General features: G+C 44.9%; 1 protein-coding gene across 13 annotated transcripts in view; it reads right to left on the reverse strand.

The window, feature by feature from the left end:
- The window catches only part of LOC106566912 (ankyrin repeat and SAM domain-containing protein 1A), a 112,677-nt gene that overhangs the window by 31,770 nt on the left and 61,053 nt on the right, over positions 1-19,854 (reverse strand). For 11 of the 13 annotated variants that reach the window (XM_082960011.1, XM_082960008.1, XM_082960010.1 and 8 more), the window contains 2 exons: positions 18,957-19,074; positions 9,731-10,245 (listed from right to left, as the gene is read on the reverse strand). In XM_082960011.1, the coding sequence (XP_082816137.1) occupies positions 9,731-10,245; positions 18,957-19,074 (633 nt within the window). The remainder of the gene's footprint in view (positions 1-9,730; positions 10,246-18,956; positions 19,075-19,854) is intronic. The other 2 variants (XM_082960009.1, XM_082960007.1) reach the window with 1 other exon arrangement.

Below are 19,854 nucleotides of genomic sequence, written 5' to 3' on the forward strand. Positions count from 1 at the left end.
ACAGGCCCCTCCTCCCATTGTATATCGCCATGCTGATGGGAAACCAATCTCTGCAGATAGATAGGCTATGTATGCGTTCATGAATGTGAATCCACTGAACCATCTTGACACTCATGGACGGTGATATTTATTTTCAAACGGGACAGGGTTATTATATAGAACTCACTCGGGATAGAGGAGTGCTGCTAATGAGAAATAAATACAAATAATGAGAACAATGAACTTGAACAACAGCTAGAAGTAATAGCCATAAATCATGCTGGATAAAAGACAGGAAGGGTAATAAGGACATTAACATTGTTCGAGGCTATTATTCAAAAGGACACACTGTATTTTCCAAATATCTATTTATAGCTAGTGCAAAATATATTTTCTCACTCGTGTTTATAACCAACATTGTCCATGGTCTCACTGGCTTCACTGTAAAATCCCTTCCCTTCCAACCCTTATGTTGTAATTAACAGGAGAGGTGGATAAAATCCCCCTGTGGAGGAATGCTGTAAAGTGGATACACACAACTCTGTGGCCTGCCCAGATAAAGATGAGAGGACTGTGGCTTCATTAAGGGCTCCGGGCTCTGTGTTTGCCTGAGAATAAAACCTTGGGAGTGTCATCAGTTCCTAGTAATGAGCAGTGTTGGACAATAGACCCCAGCAGCCTCTGTCTCTGTCTGAGTGGCTGTACTGTACACTGGTAATCTGTCTAGGAGCTGTGGCTCTCAGGGGAAAGTGCTGGACTAATCTCATGCTACATCCTCGGCTCTTACGGAGGAATCTGCAATCTATCTCCTCCCTTCAGCCGCAGGACATCACCCTGACCCCCCCCTCTAGTATGAGACCCCCAAGGTGCAAATAGCAGTGATTGGTGATATCACACAGATGTAGACACACCAAGCTGAGCTCCTAAACACACACAAGTAAGTGTGTGCGCTGTGCAAGCACCACTCCAGTCACCCAAGTCATAGACTGTTTTCTCTGCTACCGCACGGCACGCGGTACCGGAGCTCCCAGACCAAAAGGCTCCTCAACAGCTTCTACCCCCAAGACATAAGACTAATGAACAATTCATAAAAATCACCACCAGACAATTTACACTGACATCCCCCCACCCCCTTTTGTACACTGCTGCGACTCGCTGTTTGTTTGTTACCTATACATAGTCACTTCGCCCCCACCTCCATGTACAGATTACCTCAACTAGCCTGTACCCCCCGCACTGACTCGGTACCGGTGCCCCCTGTATATAGCCTCGTTATTGTTAAACTTATATTATTACTTTTTATTTTAGTCTACTTGGTAAATATTTTCTTCTTCTTGAACTGCACTGTTGGTTAAGGGCTTGTAAGTAAGCATTACACGGTAAAGTCTACACTTGTTTTCAGCGCATGTGGCAAATACAGTTTGATTTGATTTGATTCAACCTGGGGATTTCGGTTCACTCTATCCAAAATAGAAATTGTATATGGCAAAGAGGGGAATACCTGGTCCAATCCACTTCAGAGGCTGCAGGCCTTGACGGGCAGGTCTAATATACTGTGAAAGGTTGAGTAAATAAATCCTGATCTGAGCTGCAGATATAACAGCCTTCTGGTTCCTCAAGGTAGAGCATATAGACCAACACACAACCAAGATGGCTTCTCACTGGGACAGATACTCATGAAACACAGCACAGACTAGAGAGAGTTAATATCAGAGAAGAAGAACGAGAGCTGCAGAGCAGTGTGGGGTTTTACAGATTGAATCCATACATAGACCTAGAGAGTATCCCATTGTGAGGGATTCTAGTCTCTATGAGCAGCATCTGCCTGATAGAATAACCATGGGTCAGAGGTCAGCACGGTGTTAAAGGTCAACAGCTAAGGAGGAAGGGGGTTTGCTACCAGGTGGGAAGGGGGTTGGTCAGAGTGATGCAAAGAAAAAAATGGAGAAAGAGAGAAGAGGGAGAGAGAGCAGAGAGGAGAGACCAATCAGAGAGCCTGAACACAAAGACAACCCCCTCTAGACTACACTGATGCATGCACAGCAGCTATCAGCAGTCCCCAGAACACTTGATATATCACGGTAGAACAGTTCACCGTCTCCAAGTTTATTGGTCATGTTCACAGATTTGCAGATGCAGCGAAATGTTTGTGTTTCTGGCGCCAACAGTCCAGTGATATTAAACTTTGCTAAGAGCTAGAAAATGGCACCATCTTGCCATCAATGACTTGCAAACTTCGTATTAATGTCTTCCACTATCTCTGAAGTAGAGGTCTTCACAGATCCATCTGTACCCGAATACCCGAGAACCGATCCAGGACTCGAGTAGGTCCGGATCCATTGTTCTAAATAATGTCAGGGGTCTGGGTCAGATCTGTTTTGATTGTCATTGGTCTCGGGTATGTGTAATTTTAACTTACTTGTCTGGAAGGACCCATATAGATCCGAACGCGACTGCTGCAGTAAAGAGAGAAATTGTATCATGTATGCTGCTGATTTTTGCTTTTGTTGGCCAATCATAAGTCATCAAAGCAGCAATAGGCTACAGTCATAGAGCCTCCATGTGGGGCAAATGTTGGGAGATATCTAATCAATGGAAGATGGAATTAAAAGTTAAAAGGGAAGGATAGACGACAACGACCCAGAGCCAACAGGTAGGCTGCTACATTATATTCTGAATGGAGTTGATGTTTCTAACCTTAACGAGCTTCTCCTGGTTTGATGCAGTCCAGACAGGTACCACGTAATCATACCTGGGTTATTTATCATCCACTATGGCGCAAGTCGGCCTGGTTGGTTGCTGTCTCTCCCTCCCTCCTGTTCTCCGTGTCACTCGCTCACCTTCCCGGTAGCCAAACAGCATGGCTCCTGCTAGAGTGTCACCTCTCTCTACCTCCTTTCCCTGGCGCTTTATCAGCTCCGGTTAATAAAGTAGCTTAAAACATGTTATTTTCTGCTGCTTCCCTCACTCGGATCGGAGAGGACCAGGTCTGGATGTCCTCGGATCCGGATGGGAATGCATATTTGGTCCGGATGGGAAAGCCCCATGTCCATTTCAGAACAGATCCAACCTTTTGGCCCCGTGATGGCCTCTACTCTGAAGCTCAAATCTGCACAACAGAATGGAATCCAACTACAGAGGACAACTGCCAAACATGGTCCAAACTAAAAAAAAGAGGGAGAGGAGAATGAGTGTACTCTCTATCCTCCAGCCACTCAGCAAAGAGTTGAAGTCCGTTAAATATCTTCAGAGGATTGTCTGTTCTATAGCCTACATCTATAGTAGTGATGGGGGAAAGAAAATCGATAGTTACATATCGGGATATTATTTTTGACGATATATCGTATCATCTCGACAATATTGCAATATTATTTTGCACGAGATGCACCCCCAACAAAACTCTAGTACTTCTGTTCATTTTTAAATAGGTAGCCAATTTGTTTTCAGCATTTTTATTTCCATGACTGATGTAAACTTTTCTCATCGCTCTCTCTTGTCCATTCCAGCAAACATATGGTGAGCAATATGTTAGTGTACAGAGTCCCCCACTGGCCATCCCCGGTGATGACACACCATATAGAGTTGGGTTTGATCTGAGTAGCATGTCCCACACAGCATGAGGGATTCAACGCTCTTATCATCCAGGGTCTCCAATGCTCTCATCTCAGGCACACAGAGAATCTGTGAAAAGAGCTTAACCATCACGAAACAACCAGAGTTTACATTCAACATGCCAACAGATGCAGAACAATATCATAGCAACATGGATATAATCCCAAAACACAGCCTGTGGAGTTTAAAATGACACAGAAAATAAACCTTTAAAGATCTCGTTTGCTTTTCCCATTTTATACTCCAATTTCAAGTAAATGAAATGCAAAAGAAAATATTTATCTGGAAACTAGGCCTATCCTTAAGGGGGCAATCAGCATTTGCTACATTCATTTTTAGACTTATAAATTAATTATATATACACCCGTTGATTCTTGAAGAATTATAACTTATAAATGCCTCATGAGCTAGTTCAACTATCATACTCCATGAGAACCCCAAATATAAGCCTGTTTTACTCCAATGTTTGTAAACAAAGTAAATGTAAACAAACACCAATCTTTTGATATTATGGATGGTCAATCCTTGCATCCATGAATTTCTATGAAATTGAGAGTGATCACATTTCTCCAGCCCCATCACTCAGCTTTTTACTGAAACAGTGGTGGGGTGTCAATTTGTTATTGTTATAACTGCTGATTGGCCCTTTAAAGAAAGATCTACACAACACAATGTATCAACCCCATTAATGGCAGGTAAATGAAAAGACTTATGAGCTGCGCTGTGTAAATCAGATAATTGATACTCACAAAGGCTGGCTTCATAGTGGTTATTGGATCCGTGGGGAGCGGGACAGAAAACGAAGCAAAAGTGAAGTGGGCTGTTAGGTGACTGCCCTCTCTTCTCTAGTGTGTCAATATGTCTCTCTCTCTCTCTCTTCTCTTTCTCTCTCCCCTCCCATCTGTGGGCCTACTCTAACTGGCCCACACAATGTGCCCCCTGGATTGTCATGTTCAATCTGATCCCAAGACCGAGACAAACCTGCATTAGCATGCGCCTTAAACACAAGCACACACACCCGCCCTGACACACACACCCTTAAATGCAGGCACGTAGGCCAAGACCTCATGCAAGTCAAATCTCCTTGTTTCCTCGCAAGTAGAGACAGGCTATAGTTGTGTGTGTGTGTGTGTGTGTGTGTGTGTGTGTGTGTGTGTGTGTGTGAGTGTGTGAGAGAGAGAGAGAGAGAGAGAGAGAGAGAGAGAGAGAGAGAGAGAGAGAGAGAGAGAGAAAGAAAAGAGGGTGTAAGAAAAGGAAGAGTTAGCAGACCCAGACACACAAAGAAATAGCTTTTTTGGTGTCCTGGGACCTCTCGCCCACACGCTGTCACCCAGCTCAGTAGAGTGTTCCAGAGCAGCCAGCCGTGACCAGCAAGATGGCCGCCTGCACCCGTTAGCCGGGATGCTTCTCTCATCCGCACAGCAACAGAGAGAGAGACAGGAGAGAGGGAAGGAAACAGCAATAGAGAAAAGGGGAAGAAAAAGTGCCCTACTTTCAGAGGATAGGCTATTCACAGACTTGTAAAAATACTAAACAAAAGGGCAAGGAAGCTTCTAAAACAACCAACCGTTGTTAGATTGCCTACTGCTTCCATTTGCAATGCATTTTCCATGAATGGTGTGGTGCAATGTACTTTCCTGACTGATGTTTTCTTGAAAGGAGAAACATATGAGAGAGTCTGTGTGCTTCAGTTCTCCAGAGCAATGATCTCTGGGATTCAGAGTTCATTAATATTAACCCAGCTCTTCTGGGACTACAATAGGTTGAAGAGTACTGCAGAATTTTTAATATTCTTCTCTTTCAATCATTTTTTTCCTCTCACTTTTTCATCTAGGCACACTTTCAAAGAAAACTGTAGAATAGGTGATGTGTCAGGTGTACTGAAACCCAGGGCAACCCTTCCTGGGTGACAGAGAACCGCAGCCCTAGTAATAGTCCACCCACTCCTAGTGAAAGAAAAATTGATTAACTATTCAATAGACTTAAAAAGTCAATGAATAATCATGAAGACAAGGACATCAAAAATGCAACAACAAAAAAATGAATTATTTCTTGCCACATAAAATAACTTGCATAGGCTACATGCTAATTTGTGTGATGCGTTGAAAGGCAGCACTGGGCTGTTATCTTGAACACTGCAGCTCAGAGCTTCTGCATTATGTGGTTGAGCAAACTGTCAACAGTGTGGCAGCTCTTCAGGCAGCTACACCACAAAGAGAGATCCTATCTGACCAGCTGACAGTCTGCAGGCTGAGGGGGTGACAGAGAGAGTGACAGAGAGAGTGACAGGGAGCCTGTACATACACAAGCAAGAAGGCAGTGATGGGTGTTGCCTGCCTGGGACACGTCAGGTTCTGTAGGAACTACGATCTTTGGTAACCTTGACATGAAGTGTCAACGACAGATATCCAAAGACGCCACTACTTAAAAGGTGGTACAATAACTCAAAACAGATCAGGGCATTCAATAGACCACAGAACCTAAACAAGGCGTCCTCCTATCACCACCTAGCAGTGGTTGAAAAAGTACCCAATTGTCGTATTTGAGTAAAAGTAAATATACTTAAGTATCAAAAGTAAAAGTACAAATAATTTCAAATTCCTTATATTAAGCAAACCAAACGACACCTTTTTCTTTTTTCAGATAGCCAGGGGCCCACTCCAACACTCAGACATCATTTACAAACTAAGCATGTGTTTAGTAGATCAGAGGCAGTAGGGATGACCAGGGATGTTCTCTTGATAAGTGTGTGAATTAGACCATTTTAATGTAATGCTAAGCATTCAAAATGTAATGAGTACTTTTGGGTGCCATGGAAAATATATGGAGTAAAAAGTATATTTTTTCTTTCGGAATATAGTGAAGTAAAAGTTGTAAAAAATATAAATAGTAAAGTACAGATACCCCAAAAACCTCCTTAAGTAGTACTTTAAAGTATTTTTACTTAAGTACATTACACCACTGTCACCCATGTTTAATATGACTTAATTCACAGCCTGCCTCTAGGAAAGGCCACATAATATCTCCCCGCGCCACGCCTATGAGGTGAGGTGCTAATCAAACAGTGGGTAATTACAGCATAGTGTCTGATCTGACTCCTGTCTCACTCATAACGTAGGCTAGCCACAGAAGCTACGGTATTATCAGGAGGCTATACAGTCTCATATTGCTGAACGTTTCAGCCGGAGAATTAAAGATTCAAGCAGCAAGCTGTTTCAGTCTGGTGACCATTACCCACTTGGGCCTGACTGCTCTACACTACAGGAAGAAGAACCTTAGTGATAATCGTAATACGGCCTGCTGGAGGTGACCGGAATGACAGAACACTTTGAGCTAATGGGACAAAGTTCATTCCGCGCATCTTCTAATGGACTGTTAACTTTGAGAGAGCATGCAAGTCTTGTTAGTCAACTGAAGTAACTCGATATTGGAAAACGGCGCATCTACTTGGAAGGTGAACTCTGAATGACCTTGACGACGGTTGTGAAGCAGACCGTTCAGAGCAAACATTTCAACAGTTGCTTCACGAAAGTAGGGTTTATGTAATCATTTCTTACAGTGGTCTCGTCTTACAGCTGTGCAAACAGAATTTTATGAGTGGGGTCATCGTTCAAAAGTCTGTTCTCTTCAGTTCATCTTCACCCTCCACTCGACCAGAGTATAATAGCCTTTCCAGATGAGGGCTATTAAATAGGTGAGTATGTTGAGGAGAGGTGTCACTGGCTCAGATAAACAGGGTTCTGAGATAATGACCTGTGGTTCAGTTCCCTGAGTGGTGGTGTGTCACACTCACTGACTGCCCCCCCAATTCCTCTCTACAGCTGTCGGCTATAATACTGGGGCTGAGTCGGAGTCAAATGTGAGTCCGAAATGACACCCTATTCCCTAGGCCTATACAAAGCCCTGGCCAAAAGTAGTGCACGATATATAGGGAATAAGGTGCCGTTATGGATAGAGCTTTCGCCTAGCTCTTGTTATCATTCCCCTCAGTTGAGATGGAGGCGGGACACCAAAAGGTTATACTTGGGGTCGATTATCAATTATTTTGGATGATGGAACAAAAACAACTTTCTCCTGCTCCGCCACCCCTCCTGGTGAGGTCAGGGAAAGGGGTCCTCTATACTGAACAAAAAACATAAACGCAACATGGAACAATTTCAACGATTTTACAGTTCATTTAAAGGAAATCGGTCAATTGAAATAAATTCATTAGGCCCTAATTTATCGATTTCCCATTACTGGGAGGCCCACCCACATGAGAGACTAGACCACCCATTGGGGAGCAAGACCAAGCCAATCAGAATTAGTTTCCCCCCACAAAAGGGCTTTATTACAGATATAATACTACTCAGTTTCATTAGCTGTTCGGGTGGCTGGTCTCAGATGATCCCGCAGGCGAGGAAGCCGGATTTGGAGGTTCTGGGCTGGCGTGGTTACACATGGTCTGCAGTTGTGAGGCTGGTTGGACGTACTGCCAAATTCACTGAAACGACGCTGGAGGCGGCTTATGTTAGAGAAATTAACAAATTATCTGGCAACAGCTCTGGTGGATATTCCCGCGGTCAGCATGCCAATTGCACACTCCCTCAAAACTGTGGTATTGTGTTGTGTGACAAAACTGCACATTTTAGAGTGACCTTTTATTGCCCCCAGCACAAGGTCCACCTGTGTAATGATGATGCTGTTTAATCAGCTTCTTGATATGCCACACCTGTTAGGTGGACGGATTATCTTGGCAAAGGAGAAATGCTCACTAGCAGGGATGTAAACAAATTTCTGCAAAAAAATTGAGAGAAATACGTTTTTTTTTTTGTGCATATAGAACATTTCTGGGATCTTTAATTCAGCTCATGAAAGATGGGCCCAGCACATTACATGTTGCGTTTATATTTTTGTTCATTATAGAAGTCTACTGCTGTACAGGACACTCAAGGTCAGACACACAGGCAGGCTCTGCTCCGGCCACCTGCATACTAACCACAGAAAAGATGAGCCAAGATATCGACCCCACCTCTAGAGTTGTATAAAGGAACACCAACTGACCGCAGAGCAACGTGATCTGGTCACTGTGGAGAGGCTGCTACTTGAGCCCCTGGCTTACGCTCTCTGCCTGGCATCACAGATGCATCATGGCATGATTCTGCCACAGACAGAATAGGGGAAGGGAGTCATGTGGAGCCGTTACATTGACAGTTTGCAGACAATGAATTTAAATACTGAATCACTAAATAGAGGGAAGTGTAAGGTGGATTCAACGATCCATGCAGATTGCATCTCAAAATGCCATAATGGTGCAGTTACATGCATTTACAATTTGTTGCAGATAACAATTATTGTAAATGGCTCCATTTTAGAATACTGAATGAAAAGAGTGTGTGTATTCCAGGCAGCTCTATAAACAGTGTGCCCATCTCCAGGGGAACTCAGGTTAGGTTGGAGTGTAACGCCATGGCAACCCGAGGAGCCGGGGTCAGTCCTGAATGGAGGACAGAGCTGCAGCTCAATGGCCCTCTCCTCCTCTTACTTTCCAACCTTTTGTCTAGGCCTATCTCTATCCTGTTACGTTTTCCGCTCTTCCTCACTTTTTATCCGCGTCTTTTCGTCACTTCTAATCTCTCTCGTTCTCTCCCCGGCTCTATATTCTTCGTTATCTGCCCCTATGACAGGCTATTTCAGTTCTGAATGGCTGGATATATAAAATCAAGAAAATGATCTTCTCACCGACAGGATGACTTACTGCAGTGATCGACCGGATTGGGTTCCTATTCCAGCAGGGTTATTATGCAGTTTTCAGGCAGAAAATGGCAGATATGAATGATTTCATGAAGGAGAGCTAACTTGGCTAAAGAGAGCGATTTGTGTGGATATCACTCATGCATGCCTAATGTTCCTGACGGTAGCTAAATACAGCAGCTAAATACAGCAGCTAAATACAGCTTAACCCCTCCAACTCTATCTGGAAACTCCATGATGAGGTCTAGAGTCACTTCAGACACTATGGTATAGAATTCCCCCTTGATTCCTGGCTTATAGTGCTGGTGGGCTTGAGTTCTTTCTATGGTAGAGGGCATGTAACTGTATCAACAGCAACAGCCATATAATAACATCTAACAAACTAACAGTGAGGCTGAGCTCTTACCTCGTCCCATTCAGAGGCGAACGAGGGCGACTTCTCCAGCCTCTTTTTGGCTGCGCTGCAGTCCGAGACGGACTCACTGCGGCTGCCCAGCCCTCCCTCCTCCTCGCTAGGCGGCGACACCAGCAGGTCTGAGTCCGACTTGGAAAAGCTGCGAGCCAGCTTCAAATCGCCAGGGGGGCGCATCCTGCCAGAAGGCACAGTCCCAGACCCAACGTCCCTGTCTCTGGGCTCCCCCTTGGACACGGTGGCATAGATAGCTTTGGGGTCACAGTCTGTCAGGATGGCAGACATGTTGATTGGATTGTTTGGAGGAGGCGGAGCTTCTGTTGCTTTGGCGGGTGCAGTTGGAGCTGGCGCCGGCGCCGGCTGTTGGCCTTGGCTGGACTGTGTCAGTACTCCACCTGGCAGGCTGCTGAGGGACTCCTCCCGACAGTCAAAGACGGGCGAGGATCCGTGCAGGAGGCCTGTGAACACTTCAGGTACTGCGACCAGGTCCTGGCCGAGCAAAGAGTTATCTGCAGAGTAGAGAGGAGAGAAAAAGTTAGGTGGAGCTTCCTAAAGAAGAGGAAGCAGGGAGTAAGGAGTGGTGCACCCGAGCAGGCAGGAGGCCGGATTGAGACTGAGGGGAGATATCTAGCAGGGCTAATAGGAACAACGCCCACACAGCCCCAGAAACAGATCGGTGATTGTTTTCAAACGGGCATGAGAGAGAGGGAAAGAGGGAGAGGCGGTTCTAGAGAATGCTGTCCGAAGCACTTGGAGAGTTACAGAATTCCAATCCCAGCTTGCAGCCATCTGACATCTCTCTGGGTGCTTGGAAGTTTGTTACATTACTCAATGCACTGCAGTTCATTCACTCTTTCCACCCCTGTCTCTCTCTGTCTCTCAATCCCTATGAGCTAACCAGCAGCAGCCCCTGTATGAGGTCAGGTTCCACAGAAATTATACAGCACTGACGAATCCCATAAGAAAATCAGCAGAGGAAGAAACAGGATATGAGCAAGACAACAAGCATACTGCATATACTGTGCGTGCGGGCACACACACTAAAACACATAGACACAGACAGACAAACATGAGAACAAACAGAACATTATTTCGCCGCCTTGATCTATAGTATGAACAACAATCTGTACAGCAGATTCAGTTGAAAACAATTCACTTTTTACCTTACAAAAACAGGTTCTCTCTCTCACTCTCTCTCCAAGGAGCTACTGCCGCCCAAGCCTGTTTTTCCGCCATCAAATCACAGGTTGAGAGTTGAGCCAGGTTGTGCCTCTGTTCCCCTTCTGCCTGTCAAGCTCCCCCCTCTCTCCCTCCCTGCTAGCTTTTACTTCATGAGCCGGAGCTATGTTGAAACAAAGCTGTAGCTGTATGACTGACTAGCCCCACACTGGACTGACTAGCCCCACACTGGACTGACTAGCCCCACACTGGACTGACTAGCCCCACACTGGACTGACTAGCCCCACACTGGACTGACTAGCTCCACACTGGACTGACTAGCTCCACACTGGACTGACTAGCCCCACACTGGACTGACTAGCTCCACACTGGACTGACTAGCTCCACACTGGACTGACTAGCCCCACACTGGACTGACTAGCCCCACACTGGACTGACTAGCCCCACACTGGACTGACTAGCTCCACACTGGACTGACTAGCCCCACACTGGACTGACTAGCTCCACACTGGACTGACTAGCCACTGACTGCAGCTCCGGGAATGGAAACTCTGGGATCACTTGATCCACTCGAAAGTCTGACTCTTTGCCACAATTCTGATAATTAGGCTTCGGAGTCTGACACATGGTAAGTGTTTGTGTGTTGGAGTAGGGTGGGGGGCTGCTCTGTGCCGTACTGCCCTGCGTGTGTGTGTGTGTGTTCTCACTGCCACTCTGACATTCAGGGTGAGAGGGTCGTGGTGTTTGGTGACAGGGAAACTGGGATGGTGTCAGTGAGGTAACAGCGGGGCAGTGATCCAGTCGCTCTGTTTTAGTTTTTCCTTCAGAGCAGAGGACAGATAGACCGGCACTGCAGTTACACCAAGCATTCTCTCTCAAAAGGACATAGGGTTGCCAATACCATTGTCATTCAAACAACCAATCAAAGGGATATATTAAACTCTATAAAGAGCTGTTGCGTTAGAGATGAATATCTGTCCAGGGGAAACAGTAACAGTTACTCTCCCCTGTAAGTCAGCTGGGTGGTGATGAATACAGTTTAGCTTACAGGCCGATTGCAGTGAGGCAGAGTACCAACGCCCTGTGCCCATCTACGCTCAGCTGCCTACTACTCAATTAGGAAAGATATGTGTGGCAGTGTGGGTGTATAAACATATGGAGAGACCACAGCCAAACACCCACCCTGTCCTTGGAAGCTGGAGAGTGTGAACGCCCAATGAGCAAATCGCTATGGCTCCCTTCAACAATACTCCACTGTGCTGGGCGATATGGCCAAAACTCCATATAAATTGTGATAAATTGCCTGAATTGATGCAGTATCGATAAATAGAATGATATGTTTGTAAAATGAATGCGCACCACAGTTTATTTTATTATCCTTTAAACTACTACTACTAGTCTGATGATTGTAGCCATCAATAGTCTAATTAACAATCACCCATATTAGCAGACATTTCATTTCAAACTTCACATTTTTCTAGTATAGGCTACTTATCGTAATGAACAAGATCAGCAAAATGCCTGCGATAAGTGATCGGTACGGTCGGTGTCGATCATTTTTCGGTTTATCGTCCAAGCTCTAGGAAGCCTTTCCTTAAACCCCCAGGAGCCAGACTACTATCCTACCCAAGATTCAATGGTCTGACGGAGGCTGGAAACAATGAGCCAGTCAGTAACCCCTAATGAAAGACAAACGGATATTTAGACAGCTTTTATGGAGGGATGAGGTCACTGGTGACAGAACATGTGTGTGTGTTTAATTTGGCCTTGTGAGCTGAGAGTTTTAAAAGTGATGTCATGCTAAGTCTACAGTTACTGCTATGTTTGATGTCGCAGACAGTCTGTTGGCCCAAACTCCATTTATTTCCAGGCCCTGGGGAAATTACTTTTCGTTACTCAGATTGGAGAGCATATTTAGCACTGTATGTCATAATTCAATTTAGAACTAGAGGCAAAAACTATTGATATTCTAACTTCAATCTTAAAGAAAACAGATGATTCCATTGACATAATTTGTTAAGGGGAAACTTTTATGTATGCATGTGTATAATTACGTGACAGAGACCGAGAAGGTGAATACCTTATAATGGACATTGTTGATGTAAACTATCCATTGTGTGACATATGACAGATAAATTCACTAGTCTGTACGTTCTGGAGAACACCTGAATTCCAGTCATTCACAATTAGCCAAGTGCAAGCCCAGAGAGGCTACTCTCCACAGGTCCCCACAGCAGGCAGAAATCCATAAACAGGTACAGTACATTCAGAAAGTATTCAGACCCCTTGACTTTTTCCACATTTTGTTACGTTACAGCCTTATTGTAAAATGTATTAAATTACTATTTTTCCCCTCAATCTACACACAATACCCCATAATGACAAACCGAAAACAGGTTTTTAGAAATGTTTGCTAATTAAGAAAAAAGAAAACAGAAATAAATACCTTATTTACATAAGTATTCAGACCCTTTGCTATGAGACTCGAAATTGAGCTCAGGTGCATCCTGTTTCCATTGATCATCATTGAGCTGTTTCTACAATGATAGGAGTCCACTTGTGGTAAATTCAATTGATTGGATATGACTCGGAAAAGCACCCACCTGTCTATTTAAGGTCCCACAGTTAACAGTGTATGTCAGAGCAATAACCAAGCCATGAGGTCGAAGGAATTATCCGTAGTGCTCCGAGACAGGATTGTGTCGAGTGCATAGATCTGGGGAAGGGTACCAAAAAAGTTCTGCAGCATTAAAGGTCCCCAAGAACACAGTGGCATCAATCATTGTTAAATGGAAGAAGTTTGAAACCACCAAGACTCTTCTTAGAGCTGGCTGCCCGGCCAAACTGAGCAATCAAGGGAGAAGGGCCTTGGTCAGGGAGGTGACCAAGAACCCGATGGTCACTCTGATAGAGCTCCAGAGTTCCTCTGTGGAGATGGGAGAACCTTCCAGAAGGACAACCATCTCTACAGCACTCCACCAATCAGGCCTTTATGGTAGTGTGACCAGACTGAAACCACTCCTAAGTAAAAGGCACATGACAGCCCGCTTGGAGTTAGCCAAAAGGCACCTAATTTTATTTATTGAACCAGGTAGGCCAGTTGAGAACAAGTTCTCATTTACAACTGCGACCTGGCGAAGATAAAGCAAAGCAGTGCGACAAAAACAACAACACAGAGTTACACATGGGATAAACAAACGTACAGTCAATAACACAATTGAAAAATCTGTACAGTGTCTGAAAGTTAAGTAAGGAGGCAAGGCAATAAATAGGCCAATAGTTGCGAAGTAATTACAATTTAGCAATTTACACTGGAGTGATATATGTGCAGATGAGGATGTGCAAGTAGAAATACTGGTATGCAAAAGAGCAGAAAAACAAAAACAAATATGGGGATGAGGTAGGCAGTTGGTTGGATGGGCTATTTACAGATGGGCTGTGTACAGCTGCAGCGATCGGTAAGCTGCTCTGACAGCTGACACTTAAAGTTAGTGATTGAGATAAGTCTCCAACTTCAGTGATTTTTGCAATTCGTTCCAGTCATTGGCAGCAGAGAACTGGAAGGAAAGGCGGCCAAAGGAAGTATTGGCTTTGGGGATGACCAGTGAAATATACCTGCTGAAGCGCGTGCTACAGGTGGGTGTTGCTATGCTGACCAGTGAGCTGAGATAAGGCGGAGCTTTACCTAGCAAAGACTTGTAGATGACCTGGAGCCAATGGGTTTGGCGACAAATATGCAGCGAGGACCAGCCAACGAGAGCATACAAGTCGCAGTGGTGGGTAGTATATGGGGCTTTGGTGACAAAACGGATGGCACTGTGATAGACTGCATCCAATTTGCTGAGTAGAGTGTTGGAGGCTATTTTGTAAATGACATCGCCGAAGTCAAGGATCGGCAGGATAGTCAGTTTTACGAGGGTATGTTTGGCAGCATGAGTGAAGGAGGCGTTGTTGCGAAATAGGAAGCTGATTCTAGATTTAATTTTGGATTGGAGATGCTTAATGTGAGCCTGGAAGGAGAGTTTACAGTCTAGCCAGACACCTAGGTATTTATGGTTGTCCACATATTCTAAGTCAGAACCGCCCAGAGTAGTGATGCTAGTCGAGCGGGTGCCTGCAGTGATCGGTTGAAGAGCAAGCATTTCGTTTTACTAGCATTTAAGAGCAGTTGGAGGCCACGGAAGGAGTGTTGCATGGCATTGAAGCTCGCTTGGAGGTTTGTTAACACAGTGTCCAAAGAAGGGCCAGATGTATACAGAATGGTGTTGTCTGCATAGAGGTGGATCAAAGAATCACCCGCAGCAAGAGCGACATCATTGATATATACAGAGAAAAAAGTCGGCCTGAGAATTGAACTCTGTGGCACCCCCATAGAGACTGCCAGAGGTCCGGACAACAGGCCCTCTGATTTGACACACTGAACTCTATCTGAGAAGGAGTTAGTGAATCAGGTGAGGCAGTCATTAGACAAACCAAGGCTGTTGAGTCTGTCGATAAGAATACGGTGATTGACAAAGTTGAAAGCCTTGGCCAGGTCGATGAAGATGGCTGCACAGTACTGTCTTTTATTGGTGGCGGTTATGATATCGTTTCAGACCTTGATCGTGGCTGAGGTGCACCCGTGACCACCTCAGAAACCAGATTGCATAGCGGAGAAAGTACGGTGGGATTCGAAATGGTCGGTGATCTGTTTGTTCACTTGGCTTTTGAAGACTTTAGAAAGGCAGGGCAGGATGGATATAGGTCTGTAACAGTTTGGGTCTAGAGTGTCACCCCCTTTGAAGAGGGGGATGACCGCAGCCGCTTTCCAATCTTTAGGAATCTCAGACGATACGAAAGAGGTTGAACAGACTAGTAATAGGGGTTGCAACAATGGCGGCAGATAATTTTAGGAAGAGGGGGCCCAGATTGTCTAGCCCAGCTGATTTGTAGGGATCCAGATTTTGCCGCTCTTTCAGAACATCAGCCATCTAGATTTGGGTGAAGGAGAAGTGGGGGGGGGTGAGCTTGGGCCAGGTGCTGCGGGGGGTGCAGAGCTGTTGGCCAGGGTCGGGGTAGCCAGGTGCAAAGCATGGCCAGCCGTAGAAAAATGCTTATTGAAATTCTCAATTATCGTGGATTTATCAGTGGTGACAGTGTTTCCTAGCCTCAGTGCAGTGGGCAGCTGGGAGGAGGTACTCTTATTCTCCATGGACTTTAGTGTTCAAAAACCTTTTGGAATTAGTGCTGCAGGATGCAAATTTCTGTTTGAAAAAGCTGGCCTTTGCTTTCCTAACTGACTGTGTGTATTGGTTCCTGACTATTCGAAGCTAGTGCAGTACGCCACAGGGTGTTTTTGTGCTGGTCAAGGGCAGTCAGGTCTGGAGTGAACCAAGGGCTATATCTGTTCTTAGTTCAACATTTTTTGAAAGGGGCATGCTTATTTAAGATGGTGAGGAAAGCATTTTTAAAGAACAACCAGGCATCCTCTACTGACGGAATGAGGTCAATATTCTTCCAGGATACCCGGGCCAGGTCGATTAGAAAGGCCTGCTCGCTGAAGTGTTTTAGGGTGTGTTTGACGAGAGGTGGTTGTTTGACCGTGGACCCATGACGGACGCAGGCAATGAGGCAGTGATCGCTGAGATCCTGGTTGAAAACAGCAGAGGTGTATTTAGAGGGCAGGTTGGTCAGGATGATATTTATGAGGGTGCTCATGTTTACAGATTTTGGGTTGTACCTGGTAGGTTCCTTGATAATTTGTGAATGCCAAGCGTCAATCTGAATGCCAAGCGTCACGTCTGGAGAAAACCTTGCGCTATCCTTACGGTGAAGCATGGTTGTGGCAGCATCATGTTGTGTGGATGTTTTTATGCGGCAGTGACTGGGAGACTACTCAGGATCGAGGACCTCAGACTGGGGCGAAGGTTCACCTTCCAACAGGACAATGACCCTAAGCACATAGCCAAGACAATGCAGGAGTGGCTTTGGGACAAGTCTCTGAATATCCTTGAGTGTGCCAGCCAGAGCCTGGACGAACCCGATTGAACATCTCTGGAGAGACCTGGATATAGCTGTGCAGCGTCGCTCCCTATCCAACCTGAGAGCTTGAGAGGATCTGCAGAGAAGAATGGGTGAAACTCCCCAAATACAGATGTGCCAAGTTTGTAGCGTCATACCCAAGAAGAATCAAGGCTGTAATCGCTACCAAAGAAGCTTCAACAAAGTACTGAGTAAAGGGTCTGAATACTTAAGTAAATATGATATTTCAGTTTTTTATTTTTAATAAATGTGCAAACATTTCTAAAAACCTTTGTCATTATGAGGTATTGTGTGTATATTGAGGGGGGGGGGGAACTATTTAATCAATTTTAGAATAAGTCTAACAATAAAATGTGGAAAAGTAAAGTGGTCTGAATACTTTCCTAATGCACTGTATGTGGTTTTGACTAGCAAAATAGATACGCCCTAAGAACTTGGCATATCTATCTAGTGATGCTAGCCTCTCATGTATGGGTTGACTATGGCAGATAACCATCACTACGGGGTATATGAAATCTTACCAAGCATAATGCACTATGCATGCTAAGATGCCTGTGAAACAGGAGCATGTGGAATCTATTGGGCATCATCTGAGATTCCTTCCTGCTGAGGAAGGCAAAGTGTGTGTGACAGGTGCTCTGATCCCTCTCTGCTGCTGACATAGCATGTCTCCATCATACAAATCAAATCGTATTTGTCACATGCGCTGAATACAACATGATCTTACCATGAAATGCTTACTTACAAGCCCTTAACCAACGATGCATTTTTTTTCAAGAAAATATTATAATGTTTTAAAAATCAAAAATAAACAAGTTTAAAAAAGTAACAAAATAACAATAACAAGGCTATATACAGGGGGTACAGGTACCGAGTCAATGTGCAGGGGTACAGGTTAGTCGAGATAATGTAGGTAATATGTACATGTAAGTAGGGGTAAAGTGACAATGCATAGATAATAAACAGTGAGTAGCAGCAGCGTAAAAAAGGGGGTCAATGTAAATAGTCCGGGTAGACATTTGATTAACTGTTCAGCAGTCTTATATCTTGGGGGTATAAGCTGTTAAGGAGCCTTTTGGACCTAGACTTGGAGCTCCGGTACCGCTTGCCATGTGGTGGCAGAGAGAACAGTCCACACACACAATGTGGAGGGGGAGAGACGTGACGGGAGGGGGCTGAGAGAAGCAGGGAGCGTGAGCAGAGCCCTAATTCCCATCCCTGAGAGGCAGCTGCTTTCAGATGGAAATGGAGAGGGACTGGGCCCACTTCTGTTTCAATTAGAGTCCCCAAACAGCACACATCTCTTTCACAGAAACAGCATGCTTAGTAGCTATGTGTCGGTATGTGTCTGTGTTGTGTGTATGATTATTGCCTGCTTGGACATGCATGAGTCTTCTATGGTGTGAGAGAACAGGAGAACGCAGCAAGATAAACAAAGAACTAGAGGGAAGAGAATGAGAGAAATTGTCCCATCATCTCATGCTGCTTTACTAGTACTGTATTAAAGTAAGTAGGCTGGGGGTTCTTAGATAGGAATACGGTAAAATATGATCATGCATTCTGTCCCACGTGACAGACCAAACTAGTTTTCTGCAGCTGACTTACCATTGAATGTCAATCAACCTGTTCTAAACAAGCATAATCCAGACCCAGAGCTGCTGAGCCTCTGGAATTTCCAGGCAGCACTAATCCAACCCGACCAATCTCACGCTGCAGTCAGATGCTAATACATTTCTCACATTACAGTTAGAGCGACATGCATAGGTTATGTTTGGCAAAGTCAGGCTTGTTCCTCAAGCAACTTGCCTCTCTCCTTTGGCTCCTCAGTCAGAGAGCACAGATTTGCTCATGACCCGGGAGCTCTAACTGTTGTATAGCAGTGAGTAATTAATTCTGTAAGATTCGGTTTTGGGGCACTGTAGCTCAAGGCCTCACAGGGTCAATGTGGAGCTTAGAAAAAAACCTCCCACGCCAGGTCCCTGGCGTCCAGCAGGTAGAGCATGTGGAGAGTGTAACTCACCACCAGTGAGGCGGAGGCCCGTCCGTCCCGGCCCAACCACAGGAGGTCCGGGGGGCTTCAGGGTGTCGCCCGTCGGGCCTGAAGGTCGGAGGTCACTAGGGGCAGTGGGCTTCCGCTGCTGGAGGAAACCAGTGGAGAGATGAGCACAGTGACAGCTGTCAATTACAACTAAAACCCCCACCACACTCACCGCTGCCAGCACAGTGAGTGAAGTGTGGCATTTACATTCAATAGCATCTATGCATCGTGATTATGCAGAATACTGACGTCCGACGGAAGGACCAAGGATGGTAAACACATGATCCTGCCAGCGTCTGTCTGTGCTAAGGATCTTAGACTTGAATGTTTGATTCAACGTTCATACGGTATCTGTTGATAATATTGGCCTCAGTCAGCTGAAAGTACAAGGACAGGGACTGTTGCTGTTATTGTATCGGGAGACTTCCTGATGTTTAGAGAATACTGGAGCTTTGAGATGTGGATATCATGGCCAGCTTAGAGAAAGCAATTGTATCTGTAGAGCATGTACGGAAAAAATGTATGTGAAAATGAATGGCTGTAGTATAGCCGTTAACATTGATGATGATTATGAGTACATGATACATGGAATGTTAAGGCATAAATGTACGAAAGCGTGTATTATTACTTTAAATGTACAGTCCTGTGAAAAAGTAAGTACACCCCCTGGAAAGTTGAATTTTTCTGTAAATATTTGGACATGTAATCTTCACTTCAACACTATTGACAGAAAGGTAACCTAATTAAACAAAATAAACTGAAATACTATACTTTGCAAAAATGTATTCATCAAAAATCGACAGAAATGCAATTCCATAGTGAGGAAAAAATGAGTACACCACTAGCTTCAATAGCTTGTGTTGCCCCCTTTGCCTGAAAT

The sequence above is a fragment of the Salmo salar genome, chromosome 13, assembly GCF_965601325.2.
Source record: "Salmo salar chromosome 13, fSalSal1, whole genome shotgun sequence".
Lineage (NCBI taxonomy): Eukaryota > Metazoa > Chordata > Actinopteri > Salmoniformes > Salmonidae > Salmo > Salmo salar.